The 15,041-nt window shown below is 34.3% G+C and overlaps 1 protein-coding gene across 1 annotated transcript; it reads right to left on the bottom strand.

Moving 5' to 3' along the window:
- Positions 1-10,576: 10,576 nt before the first annotated feature.
- LOC142629979 (dehydration-responsive element-binding protein 2D-like) lies at positions 10,577-11,369 on the bottom strand. Its single transcript, XM_075804034.1, has one exon. It carries the CDS (start codon positions 11,352-11,354, stop codon positions 10,704-10,706), a length of 651 nt encoding a protein of 216 aa, XP_075660149.1. The 5' UTR covers positions 11,355-11,369; the 3' UTR covers positions 10,577-10,703.
- Between the last annotated feature and the right edge of the window lie 3,672 nt (positions 11,370-15,041).

Genomic DNA, 15,041 nt, shown 5'->3' with positions numbered 1-15,041 from the left:
TATATAAATATGTATCATAAGAAACAACCACCAGCCCAGCAACAGATGTTACAGATCCCAACCCAGGAGGCTGAAGTATTACTTCAAGCCTATATTTTCAGGCTCTTAAATTCCCATCTAAAAGAGTACATAGGGAATTGGTCATTGAACCTCATTTTCTTAAACTTTCGGATTCACTGACAAAGTACAATAATTATTTTCCTATTCTTGATATCCAAGTACAATGTTTCTCTGGACCTCATAAACTAATATATAGAAAATGTTGGTATCCTAAAGTTATTTGTTAGTAACCATTTAAGAAATTTTTCTATGAGAAAAAAAAATGTCTTAACAGTATTTTCTATTTCTCATGAAGCTAGTGTCAAATTTTTTTCAAAATAGTTGGTTAAAAATTGTTTTAAGGACACCCGTTAACCGGACTTTTATATTAAAGATATTTATTGAAAATTACAATAGGAACAAAATAACCATGGTCATCGAACCAAGATCACAATTCAGTTATATATGGTTTTCTGCCTTTTGGCCCTTTTCCATTTAATTATGAAAGATGTTGAATTGAGTTTGATAATGAAATCAAGAACATACATGAAAATCTTTTCCATTTGGCTTCGAATACATAAATTTTGGCGGTTAAGTTACATCTCACAAATCATAATCAAATGTAACATCCAAGTATCTAGGTAACATCCAAGTATGGTTTGGGCAAAACACATGCATTTGTATGCGTGCTAATTGCTATCTGGATAGGTTGACAATGATCATTGCCATTGAATTTTGATAACACTTTCTTCAATTCAGTTATGAAAAGCACTTCAATGAGTGATAAATATGTGCCATTTTAAGCAATCCGTTTTCAGCCATCTGATTTAATTTTATTGTTGGTAGAAATAGTATTGATTGCGACGTATACATGTTTGATGCATAAATCATGGTGGCTAATTCATTCAAGCTATGATGACAATGATGTCTATTTATTTACTTGCTTTAATTTGTTAGTAGATATGCTATAGAAATAATAGGGTTGTGAAGTCACACATGACCGTTTCAAAAGGTAGTTTATCCAAAAGAATTCAATTTTTTTAAGACCTATCACTTATTTTAACAGTTTTAAAGAAAATATAAAATAAAATCAAAAAGTTCTTTTAATCTATTTGATTAACTCCACTATTGATAGGGTAAGATAGTCTATACTCTACCAATTAAGTATGATGGCTCCGCGACACTAACTGTCGCATGCAGTTTTAGTGTTGACGTGTGAGTGTTCCCTTATCTCATCCCCCTTCCCCTATATGTGTGTGTGTGTGTGTGTTTCTCAAAAAAAAAAAAAAAAAAGAGATACTCAATGTTGTTGAGTTGTCCCACATCGGTAAAGTATGATATTGAAAAATAGTTTATCACTTACTTCGCGACACTAACTGCCACATGCAGTTTTGGTGTTGGCGTGTGAATGTATTCACCTATCTCATCCCCCTTCCTCTATATGTGTGTGTGTGTGTGTTTCTAAAAAATAAAAAAATAAAAAAAAAGATACTCAGTGTTGTTGGGTTGTCCCACATCGATAAGGTGTGATATTGAGAAAGAGTTTATCACTTACTCCGCGACACTAACTGCCACATGCAGTTTTGGTGTTGGCGTGTGAATGTATTCACTTATCTCATCCCCCTTCCCCTATATGTGTGTGTGTGTGTTTCTAAAAATAAATAAATAAATAAATAAAAGATACTCAGTGTTGTTGAGTTGTCCTACATTAGTAAGGTGTGATATTGAGAATGAGTTTATCACTTGCTCCACTACGCTAACTGCCGCATGCATTTTTGGTGTTGGCATGTGAGTGTATTCCCTTATCTCATCCCCCTTCCGCTATATATATGTGTGTGTGTTTCTCAAAAAAAAAAAGATACTCAGTATTGTTGAGTTGTCCTACATCGGTAAGGTGTGATATTGAGAAGGAGTTTATCACTTGCTCTATGACACTAATTGTCGCATGCAGTTTTAGTGTTAGCGTGTGAGTATATTCCCTTATTTCATCTCCTTTCCCCTATATGTGTGTGTGTGTGTGTGTGTGTGTTTCTCAACAAAAAAAAAAAAGTATGACGGCTCCTAAAAAAATACATTGTCCTATTTTTAGTATTTCATTTTACACTCGTGTGAGTTTAAGTCTTTATTCCATTCCGCTAATCATTGAAGTCTAGGTTTCCCCTTCCCCTATTTCAAATTTAAAAAAAAAAAAACTTGTCACATATTCTTTTTTCTCTTCTCTTATAAAATTACTAAAGTTAGAAATGGGAAAAAAAAAAAAAACACATGGAAAGTTACGATGGATGGAGTATAAAATAAAACACACAAAGTAGAAAAGAAATTTTCTATTCATGATTTTTATTTTTATGTTAGAATCTTCTATTCTTAACATTTGTTTGGTAAGTTGCGGCGACTTGAGATTTAGTTAATTAAAAATGAAACACACTTTTTTCCTGAGGACGAAAAGTGTAATTAAACCAATATATATATATATATATATATATATATATATATATATATATAGGAAAATAGTTTTTTCTTTATAGGATATAGGAAAATGATGTTGGTAGCCCGGCTCATTCCCTGTCCAAATATTTTATGCAACCCTATTAGTTAAAAGATTTCGTTTTTATAAAAAAATATTTCCCAAGGCTTCAACGACAACACCACCAATATCATTTCCCTTAATCAAACACTGGATTAGTGAATTATGCATACTTATAGCAAAGATATTAAATCTAACCAAGTTTGACAAGAGGTTAACCAAAAATAAGTTTCACATTAAAAAATAAAAATAAATCCAGCTATAAAAACAAGGATGAAGCTGCATATGGACCCAAGAGGGCCATGGCCCCCCTAGGCCCAAGTGTTTTTTTAAAATGATTTTTATATATTTTTGTTAAATTAAAACTTTTTTAATAGTTTGGCCTCCTGAAAAAATACCAATTTAAATGTGGGGGCCTTTTTTGCAAATGTTGGGCTGGGCTGCCTCCTGCTGCACTTGGCCCAAAGCTTTCTGGATCAGGAAGTTGGGACCGGTCCAATAGCAACCCTCCTTGGTCTGGCTTGTGCGCAAACGAATGCTGCTGTTTGCCCAGTATTTATCACATGCTTATGGCCGGCAAAGTTGTTACAATAGCTACGGCGGGCAAAAACAATAAAGACAATAATAGAAGTTCTTTTACGATTCAGACAAAAGTGAATAATGGGCTTGGATAATGAATTCTCGTTTTATGAAACAGCAACAAAGTATAAGTATTAAATGAATAGCAATTAGCTTATTAAAAGAGAAAAAGTCAGTCTGTCGTGTCAAGTTATATTGCTAGGTCTAAGTCAAGAAAAGGGAACCATCTTTTCAACGCGACCAATCTCTCTATGAAAGAAATTAACTGCTTTGAAGGGACGGGCCTGAATAACTTGTAGTTAGAGAAGTCCTTTGCAGTTAGCAGAGAACATGGGTCGGAGAGGGAGAGGAAGATCAACCTATTCAGTGCATGCCTACCACTTGGTTCTCTCTGTTTTTACTCTTCTTTCTATTCTCTCCAATTCTTTCCTTTTCTTTTTTCTCGTTTTTATCTTTCAATATTTTGTCTTAGTTATGGTGATTCTCTCCCCAGAGGTTGCTCTGCCCCTGCCGTACACAGCAATGGCTCCTTGTATAATGACAGTCGTGGCTCGCTTTTACCATTTTAGCCCTTAATCATTTTTTCCTGGTACGGACGTCCTTGCCGACTATTATTGACTGGCTAGTCACCCAACCAACACCACTTACCTATGCTGGCCGAGCCACTCCACCTTACCAGACAAAGAAGACTCTTTTGTTTATTTGCTTGCTTGTCGTGGCATCCTTTCCTACCACGATATAAGTACTCTCTTCCTCCCCATCCCTCATGGCATGCACCTAGTGGTTTCAACTCAATTTTGCCTCTTTAGGTGGTATGACATTCCAGCAGGACACTACCTCCAAAAGAGCCTGAGCAGGAAACACAAAAATAGGTTTTCCCTCTCCCCACCGCCAGACCATTCCCTTTTACCTTTGACCCATGACTCACCACTTCCTGTATTGGCTAGGTACAGACTAGTGGTGTCTGGCCTTTGCGCGTGCCTTTCTTTCCATATTCGTCCAAAATTTGTCTGCTGCTTATGCGTTTGCCGTGGTCTGAAGGTCCGTCTGCCCACTCTACCGTTTGTCCTTGACCTCTTATGGCTTGAACTGCTTTTCCTGACTTCTCATTTATGACTTGCTTCCTTAGGGACTGGGCCTTGCCCGATTATGGGCTTTTTCGTGCTTTATTCTCAACCTTGCTATTTGTTTCCTACCACATGATTCTGTTATGCATACCGTGAAGTTTGCTTGGCCCAGGGCAGCCGGACCTCTTCGAGTTTACTGTCTGATGGCCCAATAGACTCATTGGGCCTTTTACTACATTACATGTGGGCTCCCGCTTCCCACTTACTTCCTTTTGGAACATCCCTGGCCTGCTTACTTTCTTGGGGCATCCTTGACCATTTCCAATTTTGTGTTTCCTATGGGCTTTTACTAACTCCTTGGGCTTCCTTAGCCCAAGTACTTCATACTTCATTTTTGGGGCTTATGGATTCTCCATTGCCCCTTACTCTCTTTACTTACATTGCTTTGGGCCTGCTGTGGTAGCTGTGGCTCATTCTCACTTTTCTACATCCATACTGCCCATGGATTTGCTATTTCTTTCTTTTCAGACCTTCTTAGGCCCATTTACTTCTTCAGGGTCCATTTGGTTGCTTTATGGACCCGTGATCCATTATTCTTGCCACTTGGGCTCAATGGTATTTCCATCCAACTTTCTTTTGCCTACGTCTTTGGGCTTTCTCCTCTTACTGGACGTCTAAAAAAAATGAGCATCTACACTCCCCTAATTTGTGGAACTCAAAAGCAAAGTGATAAAATAATAGTATCTCATTAATACACAACTATTCATTCTAAAATCTAAGATAAAATGCATATTTGGTATGAGTAATAAAATATTGTCTAAAAGTTTTGAGTTTTGTTAACCTAGTTCCAGCAATGCACTTTTTGGACTATGTATCAATAATTGGTTGGAATGATAATTTCCAAAATTAATTGTTAATTGGTGTATTGTTTTGTTATTTGTGGGTAGAATAATTTTTATATATGCTAGACGTCTAGTGTATTCTACAAATTTGTTAGTATTGTGAGTGAAAAATGATTTTTTTTTTCCTTTAAGTAAAAATTGAAACGTGTAAAAGTTTCACTAAAACAAAAACTATCTAATAGTACAAGAATACAACTAAAAATATATCACAAATGTAACGTAAGTGCTCAATTTAATTTCTTTTTGTTTATATAACTTATAGATCTTTCAACTATGATAACATATGACTTAATCAACTTTATATGAAATAAATTAGTATATAAAAATTTTATAATGTTAAAACATCTAAAAATAGAAGCCAAACTAAAAACAATTCTACTGTATAATTAAGTTAAGTTCTCTCGTAAAATATAGCTCACCGTTTCAAAGAAAATAGCAAAAGCATACATAACCATGTACAAGCTATAAGAACATTTCCATTAAGAATGGTAAATGCTATAAATACTAAATTTTAACATCAAGTTTATAAAAAGCACCAAAAAACAAGATACAACAAATGTGCTAAACTTAAAAAAGATAGCAACTGAGCTACAGTGAGCTTTCATATTTGAAAGCTCAATGTAGCTCCAATCTTAAACAAATATATATATTATTTTAATGCTTGCGGTGGAAAATATGGTTTGTGTAGTTGTTTTTTATTATTTTAATAAGTAGTTTATATTATTTTAAACGAAATGGTAAAAAAAATAAACCTTTGATGTTGGGTGTATTATAAAATGAGTTATTAAAATTGATAAAGTGGCTTTTTGATATGCTAAATGCTAAATTTTTTTTTAAAGTTTTGAAGAGAATGCTCTAATGTGTACAAGTATAATTCATTATGTGATATGAGCTTTTATAATATCGTTTTGGCCTTAGGATTGCCCCATTTCTAGCTCCATCACTGCATACAAAAGAGCTAGACGTGGCTTTATCTTAAAGAACATGAACTTTCCTTTCATTTAACTATTCAAGGACCAAAATAGAAATTCCCATGAGTAAAGATATCTTAAAAACAAGAAAAATAGTTTGACTCTAATTTGGTTCTTGGTCAATTAATTTCGGATCCACATGAATGATTTATTATTGGAAAGGGTATCATACTAGCTTAAATTTGAGAGGCTATGAGGGTGGAAATTAGAAGCGAATAACTCGAACTCACATAAATGAGAAAATTTAACCCAAAAGTGTATGAGTTGCAAAGTTCTGAACCTTCTCAAATTGGAAATCAAAATAATGGTGCAAGGTTGATATGAATAAAACATTGGCACTAGAATTTTACTAATAGTACCTCATTTGGATTAATTCATGGTAGGGAAGATCGTCAGCTGAAGACGAGAAAGTTGAAAGTTTTGTTGGAATTCTTGGATTTTTGTGCGAAGTCTACTCAATTGTCGTACCAACTTTACGCCCAAATGTGCTGTAAACCACACATAGGTAATTCATAAGGCAATGAGTTTCTTAAACTACGCAAGAGCTAAAATTTGTTTGAGCCAATATTTTCTACAAAAGAAAGTCAGGATTGTCAGGAAATTTGTGCAAAGTAGAAAGAAATCCTTATATAAATTTTTTGGCAAAATTGTCATCTTAACTTCCCCACTTTTAAATGCTATGCTAAAGTGTACATAACGGCTGACATTGAAAAGTAGGCTTCAAGAGGTTTCTAAAAGCAATGAGGAACATCTAAATCAGGGATCAAGAAGGCCCCGGCGAAGCCCTAGAAGTTCGTGTTGGAACTTGGAACGTTCACTTTTGAAGGGTGTAGACGTGTAGTTATTAAGTAGTCAAAGTCATATATGAATAATTATGCAAGTCTTAAGGATTTTTTTTTACTATGAAAAATGCTAGAGTAAAAAAATATTTTTACAAATTGCTGGTGTAATGAATGGTTATGAGGAAATAAAAAAGTGAAATTAGTGATAGATTAGATAAGAATCATCACATCAATTGTTTGTAAAATTGTAAAATAATTTGTAGCTATAATATTACTCTTTTAAAATATTAATAAAATATACATACAATACTATAGGTGCACTAAATTAAGTTTTCTATTTAAATTCAAACTAGGCAATAACCTAGCTTGCGCATTGTGCGGTAAATTATTAAAAAAAATATCTATATATTTTAAATAATAAAAGTCTTTTAAATATCTATTATTCATTACAAATTGAAACAAAAAAAGATGCATATTTACAATATTAATTTGAATGTAAAAAATATAAATTTATGAAAAATAGAATCCATATGGAGATGGATTTTGATTTTGATGGACATCAATTTAATTAAAAACACTTGAAAGTGCCTCAATAACTAAGAGATTTAGACCTTAATTGACACATCATAGTCTTTCCTACAGAGATGTTGAGAGTTCAAATCCTTGTTCTACAACTATTGAATTAAGAGAGAAAAAGCAATAGTTATTAGGGATAATTACAGATTACCCACCTATGGTTTAGCCCGAATTTAACTTACCCATCCGTGGTTTCATTTTTGACACTTTACCCACCAGAGGTTACTTCCGTTTAGTCTCCGTAACCCACCTCTGTTAAAAAAGAGGGGTAAATAAGTCTTTTTACACTCATTTTATGTCTCTTCCCTCCCAAAACAAGAAAAACAAAATTAAAATATGGTATTAGTTTCTGCAATTCACAAACATAAAGAACATACACAAACACACATGAAAAACATGCACCCAAAGAACTAATACAAATCAAATCAAGCAATACCATCAAAATACAATAGACTCAAATCTTTGTACCTATAAAATAAATAAATAAAATTCAGATTTCAATGGCAAATAAAAAACCCACAAAAAATCCAAGCACCACGGTGATTTTACCCTGCATTCCAACTTTTAAATTCTCATAACAATAGGCTTGAATCATCCGTGACCCAATCCAAGACTTCCACTATCATTGATATTTTAATACCTCCAGACAAACCATAAATGATGCAAATGACATGATCTGTTGAATGGAAAAAGAATGAAAAATAAAAATTGTGGGGAAAGGGGATTGAGTTGGATGTAAGATGACATCCAACAAAGCAAAAATAGAAGAACCCAAAAAAATAAATAAATAACAAGAAAAGAAGAAACAGAGGCAACATACCTTGAAGAGCGAAGCGTCTTGCAAGTAGAGTAGGTGTCAAAGTATATAAACACTAAAGCTAAGATGCTTCAGCTAAGTGACTGCCAAGCCTTCTTATTTTCTTTTACCCTGCACATGACTTTGCCATTATTTTTTTTTTCGTTCTTTTTTTCTATAATCAATTTTTATTTTAGTTTCAGATATACTTATCATGGATCTGGGCAAGAAGACATGATCCAACTCAATCCCCTTTCCCCACAATTTTTATTTTAGTGGAAATTGGATGTAAGAAGACATGATCTTCGTTGATCCGTTGAATGGGTTCATGGGTGTCGCTCACTTCATTTCTAAGAAAATAATATGCTTATCATGGATCTAGGTTTGAGCAAAGGAATGGAGCCACCACTAGCAACACCAATGATCCACCACACCCACAATGACACCGCAACCAAGCCGCATCCACCGTAACAACCCAAAATCTCAGATCGACCACCACCAAAACCCAAATCGTAACCTACATGTCACACTCCTCAAAACCCAGACCCAAATCAGTCATGCTCCTCCTCCATAAATCAAAACCCAAACCCATATAGCCACCCTTGGCTCCTCCATTGTCACAACTGTGACTCAAAGCTACCACCTATCTAAACCAAAGTGCGGGAGATAAGAGAGAGACATAGACTGAACAGAGAGAGAGAAAGAGAGAGAGAGAGAGAGAGAGAGAGAGAGAGAGAGAGAGAGAGAGAGAGAGAGAGAGAGAGAGAGAGAGAGAGAGAGAGAGAGAGAGAGAAATAAAATCAAATAAGAAGTAATGGAAAGAGTAGTAAGTGATTTTTGCCTTTAATGATGATTCTCGAACTAATAAATCAAGTGGGTGTCATTGTAGCATCTAAGATCTCAGGTGGGTGAGCAAGCGTGAGAGAGGAGTGTTTGATCTGATTTCTTGTTTGATTTTTTTATAAAACTTGTTAGAGTAATGGAAAAATTAAAGGTGGGTTACGGAGACTAAACGGAAATAACCTCAGGTGAGAATAGTATCAAAAATGAAACCACAGGTGAGTAAGTTAAATTCGAGCTAAACCACAGGTGAGTAATCTATAATTATCCCTAGTTATTAACATTGTTTCTTTCTATTAAAACAATAGTTGCATGATGATATGAATTGTGGCAATATAAATTGTATAAAAAATAGTACATGTATGAAAAATGAACTCAACAAAGTTAAAAAAGTGCCATACATATCAACTTGTATAAACTTTATTGACATGAATCTCTTTTAAAGAGAATGGTAAGGGAGAGGAGATCTCAGGTGGGTGGAGGCTGTTGGGATTTGTGCCCTTAAATCCTATTGTATGATGCTATGTATGATATTATATATGACATTATGTATGACATAATGTATGACTTAATATTGTGATTGATAAAGTTGTTTTATTATTATCTAAAATAATGGTAACATGAATATGGGACATTATCATATAATCCATGAGATACGGTGTGTGAGAGAGTGTGAGACATACTTTCATTCTCCTTTAAGAAAACTGATTGAGAAACCACACATCTTGGGCGTAAAGTGGAATTGAAGTGAAGATTAAAAGTGTTCCCAAGTGCTTCTAATCTTTGTTTTGAATTTCTCCATACCAAGGTACGCCATCTTGTTCTTAAATTCTGAAATTTATATAGTGCACGTTATCAATCATGAATGAAATAAATCCTTATTCGTTACTTCCGCTGTGAGTTTTGCATGAGATGCAAAACCAGAATTTTTCCTTCAGATGCTTTGCTAACACGTTACTCTAACAAGTTTAAAGAGTAACGGGCAAATGGTAACGGAGATCTCAGGTGGATAGAGGCTTTGCTAATACGTCTTTTGACAACACCTCTCTAGGTACTAGGGGAGAGGAGAGGTTTGTGGTTCAAGACCTGTCTGTCGTAAGGTAGGCTAAATTTAGAGTATGTTTCTAAGTTCTATCCATAATTTTTATATATATATATAAAATGAATGGCTCTTTTGCTCTCTTCAAATTCTTTCTATCAAGATTTTATTTAGGGTAGTGTTTATTCACATAAACACATATTTTTTTGCTGAAAACTTCATTACATGTGTTTCTCATTAGTTTCTTCCGATGAAGACATAAGATGATAAAATTATTATAGCAAACACATTACTTTTACTAACCTCACTTCTATTATTAGCCATGCAACAATGGTGGATTATAAAAGAGTTTGACAAATTTTTATATCCCTAAACCATTTTTTTTTAGAATAGAAAAGTAAATTACTTATTTTAGTTAATTAACCAACAAAGAAAAAAAATTAAAAATTAAAAACGGAAGGAAAAAAAAAATGCTTCTGTTATTTACTTATTTTACAGTCTGAGAGTAGTGAAAACTCTTCAACATAGAAAGTAGTCTACAATCTACATGCCACCAAGACAAGACAAACTATCTAATCCACGAAAACCTTACAAGCTCCATGGAACCTGCAAGTGCAAGGTATCCCATTCCAAAAACTCTCCCTCAACCATTAAACCACTCATGGGATCCCCACTATCATTCACCTCCAGAAAATTGTTTCCAGCCAACAACTCATCAATCAAACTCGGAACCGATGACCCTTCCCATAAACTCTCTCTACGCACATCTCCCATGAATGTCCTATCCTCTTCTTTAACCGAACCATTATCACTCCCACAAGAGCCCGAAGATGATGAGTTGTTCCCCATAGATAAGCTCGTGACTACTGGCTCGCTGGAGCGAGGTGATGATGAGCGGTCTGGCAAGTTGAGTTTGGCTGAGGGGCCACAGAGCTTGCGAGCAGCACCATCATAAGCTAGTGCAGCTTCTATGGAAGTGTTGAAAGTGCCTAACCAATGACGAGCGCCGCGGCTTGGTTCTCGGATTTCAGCCACCCATTTGCCCCAAGTTCTTTGCCTAACTCCTCTGTAATTGCAAAGAGCATTCTCTGGCCCTCCTTTCCCTCTCATACACCCTTTTCTTGATCTTCCCATTGATGGTTTCTTTGTCACTTTTCTTGCTTCATTCTCCATGTCAAAACTTTCAATACTAACTCCAACTCTAGCTCTCTTTTCTCTCACACAATGGCCTCTGGTCATTGTCTATATAGTGCCAAATAAGCACGGTCAACAGTAGGGAACTGGATGATTGACACGTGCAAAGTGAGAACTTGGTTTTTTGCTTCTGCATGGTTTTGTAGCTGACACGAGTAAAAAGAGCAAAAACACTTGTCTTGATTGTTGGAAGGTACTTCAGCGCGAAGGATGTGAATTGTACATATAAATTATATTCCATGCTATCTTCTTTTCTTAATTTATTCTCACGCTGAAGTTGGACACGTGTGTGTAATTCATGAAAAAATCAATAGGAAGTTGGACAGGTGTGTGTAATTTAAATGTAGGCGCTGGGTGTCACTGCGAGAGAGAAACAGAGGCACATGTTGTAGACTTGTAGGCTAAGCAGAAAACGAGGAATTTCTTAGGAAAAAACAGCTTGTAGCTTCATGAAAATAAAACGTGTAGTTGTTCAACACTGGTTACGATTACACCGGGAAAATAAAAAATAAAAAATAACAATTGGTGCCGTGTCATATAATCTGGTGGAGAAGTGTTTATAAAATTTTCCTAGATAAATCTTATAAATTATGGCGATAAATGTATTTGTTGGATCCGGATCCGGATCCAAATCTGTATTTCTTGGGCTTTAATTGTGTAATTGGGGACCTTGACGATGCCTGTCTTGTGATGATGTGTGTACAACGTGTGACACTTGGGTAAATGTATATGCATCAGTAAGTCTCTTTTTATTTAGAGAAAACATTAGGTCAGGTTGTGGCGTACAACACTGGTTTTACGCCATCCAATAGCCTTTTGCCACGTCACCCATCACTTAAAAACAGAACGATTTAAAGGGGAAAAAAAAATCACACTGTGTTCCCACAAATCTCACAACCCCTCTCTTCGCTATCCTCTTTCTCTAGACTCACCCATCACTTAAATCCCTAACAGAGGAAGAGAAACAAAATGATTTAAAAAAAAAAAAAAAAAAGTTCTCATCGTTTTCCTCTGCTTCACCACGCCGTGTCCTCTGCCATGACCACGAAACACTCTAAGTATGTTTGGTTGCCAAGAAACTGAAAAAACAAAAACAAAAAAGAAAAAGAAGAAGAAAACCCCATCTCTTTCTAGTTTTACTCAGAAGGATGGGGTAAAACCCAACAAGAACAACAATAATAATACTAAAAAAACACAACAATTCAACACAACAGACTTAAAATTCTTCACTTATTTCCCACCCACATCTTCAATTTTCTTTTCCTCATGTTTTCTCAGCAACCAAAAAAAAAAGAAAAAAAAGGAGACAGTCAAATCAATAAAGACCCACAATTTTATTCAGTACCCAAAAGAGAAAAGAATGAGAAAAACTCAAAAAGGGTAGGAAAGGAAGGCTAAAAAACCAGTGAAGCAGTTGAGTTTGATGTTGGCTTGGGCGCGTTCAGCGAAGAGCTCAGCGCTTTCATGGTTTTGCTCGATGGCCTGGTAGTAGAGCTCGGCTGTGAGCTCGAAGTGGTCGTCGATGTAGGCTTCCTTGGCCTTAATTTCCAGATCGGACGCCATGGCTGGCACACAGAGAGACCGAGAGAGAGAGATAGCAACAGTCTAGAGAAAGAGGAAAGCGAAAAGAGGGGTTGTGAGATTTGTAGGAACATAGCGTGATTTTTTTTTTTTTTTTTTTTTGTGTAAATCGTTCTGTTTTTAAGTGATGGATGACGTGGCAAAAGGCTATTGGATGGCGTAAAACCAGTGTTTTACGCCACAGCCTGACCTAATGTTTTCTCTTTTATTTATCTTTCCATTTTAAGGGATCCCCACCAACTATAGGGTTTGATTGGTCATCATTTATGTCTAATTCATTTTATTTCTTAATTAACTAAAGAATTTCCTAAGAGCTCCTGAGCTAAATAGGAAAGGACTGTCTTGAACTAGTGACATGAATTAAAAAGTTCGGTTACACGTGGAGGAAGTATTAGACACCCTACCATCCTACCACATTTATCCTAAAACAATATCTTATTTTGATTCAATTCTAATCACACACTATTTAAAAAATAACTTTGATACTTTACATTTTTTTTTGAATTTTTTTTTACAAATAACATATTGAAAATACTATTTATGCTTTGTTTGCATGGAAAATCAATTGAACATTAAATAAGCTAAAATTTTTCTTTTAATGGTCAGATTGGATGAAGGAGAAGTAGAGTTAATGCTCTATTTGTTTAGGCGAAAATGTTTTCTAGAAAACAAGTCATTTTCCAAAAAGTATTTTTCATAAAATTATCTCATTTTCCTATGTTTGATAACAAACTTAAATGAGTTGAAAAACAATCTTATAACTTCTTTTATTTAGCTTGATATGAGATAAAGTTATTTTTCAAAAAATTTAGTGAAAAATAATTTCTAAAAATAAGATATACTTTTTATATTGACCAAAAATAACTTTCCTTTGACTTATTTTTCTAATGTTACCAAACACTAGAAAATACTAAAAACTATCTTTACACAGGGTTTTTTATTGAAACAACGAAAACTTGGCTGAAAATTGGCCATCCAAACGAATATAAAAGAATTAGCAATCATGATTGTAATTTTAATTTCCAGGGTGTTAATCTCATGCAAAGACAACAAAAACCAAAATGATTAGATTTGTGAAGGGAGGATTAGTTGGTTGGACTCGGAGTATATGAGTTCAATTAATGTGAACTATTGACAATATGTACTTTATTGAAAATTTTTATTTGCGCTATTGACAATATGTACTCTATTAAAAAAAAGGTTTTTATGAAATGCATGATTTGGAAAAGAAAACATATTATTCATGTCTTTTTTTTGGATTTAAAATCATTTTCTTATTCAAAAAGTAAGGCTTTTGGATTTTTGGAGGAATGCCAATTTGTCCATTAGTAGATAAAATGATTCTTTAACTTCTAAATCTCAAACAACTCATGTCAATACACAAAGATTTTAACTGAATAACTAAATAAAATAAATAGACATTCCTCTTAGTTACTCGTTGACGAATCTTTTCAATTGAAATATCATCTATATGGATAATGCACATTCTAGTTGATTGCAAGCCTAATTATAATTTCTAAATATTTTGTTTTGACGGTGGTTTGTCCTATTAAGATATTCACGATCAAGAAGTACTGAATTCTCTTTCGGACGGGCCCTAAAAGGAGAAAGAAGTTTGGAATGCCAACATGCCCCTAATGGTTCATTCAGATATAATGCCTTCAAAAATGAAGATTCCCTAGGAATTTTACAAAAGATTTTTTTTTTTTTTTCTAAAAAAGAAGATTCCCTAGATATTTTACATAAGATATTTTCCGAAGGCTATGCAAATCTCATGAGATTTTGGAAAGATATTTTCAAATAATTCAAATACTCCATGAATATGTGAAAAAGTAATTTTTCAAAGGCAACTTGAAATCCTAGGGAATATTCTAGAAAATTAAAGGAAAAAAAAAATCCAAGAGTTTTGAAAAACATTTTTCAAAAATGGAAAATTCCATGTGTTTTGGAAAATCATTTTCAAGAGTAGTATTTCACATCTCATTTTGAAAAACTATTTTCAAGGGAAAATATTGTGATTGTTTAAAAAACAAAATTTCGGTGAAAACCCCATGATTCCTTGGAAAGCAATTTTTAGATGTGAATTCCCTGGTTTCATCAAAAAGAAAAATTTTATATGCAAATCTCAAGGTTGTTTGAAAAACAATTTTC

This window comes from Castanea sativa, chromosome 3, assembly GCF_040712315.1.
Source record: "Castanea sativa cultivar Marrone di Chiusa Pesio chromosome 3, ASM4071231v1".
Taxonomy (NCBI): domain Eukaryota; kingdom Viridiplantae; phylum Streptophyta; class Magnoliopsida; order Fagales; family Fagaceae; genus Castanea; species Castanea sativa.
The sequence above is the reverse complement of the archived record's forward strand: the minus strand, read 5'-3'. Positions and strand labels throughout refer to the sequence as shown.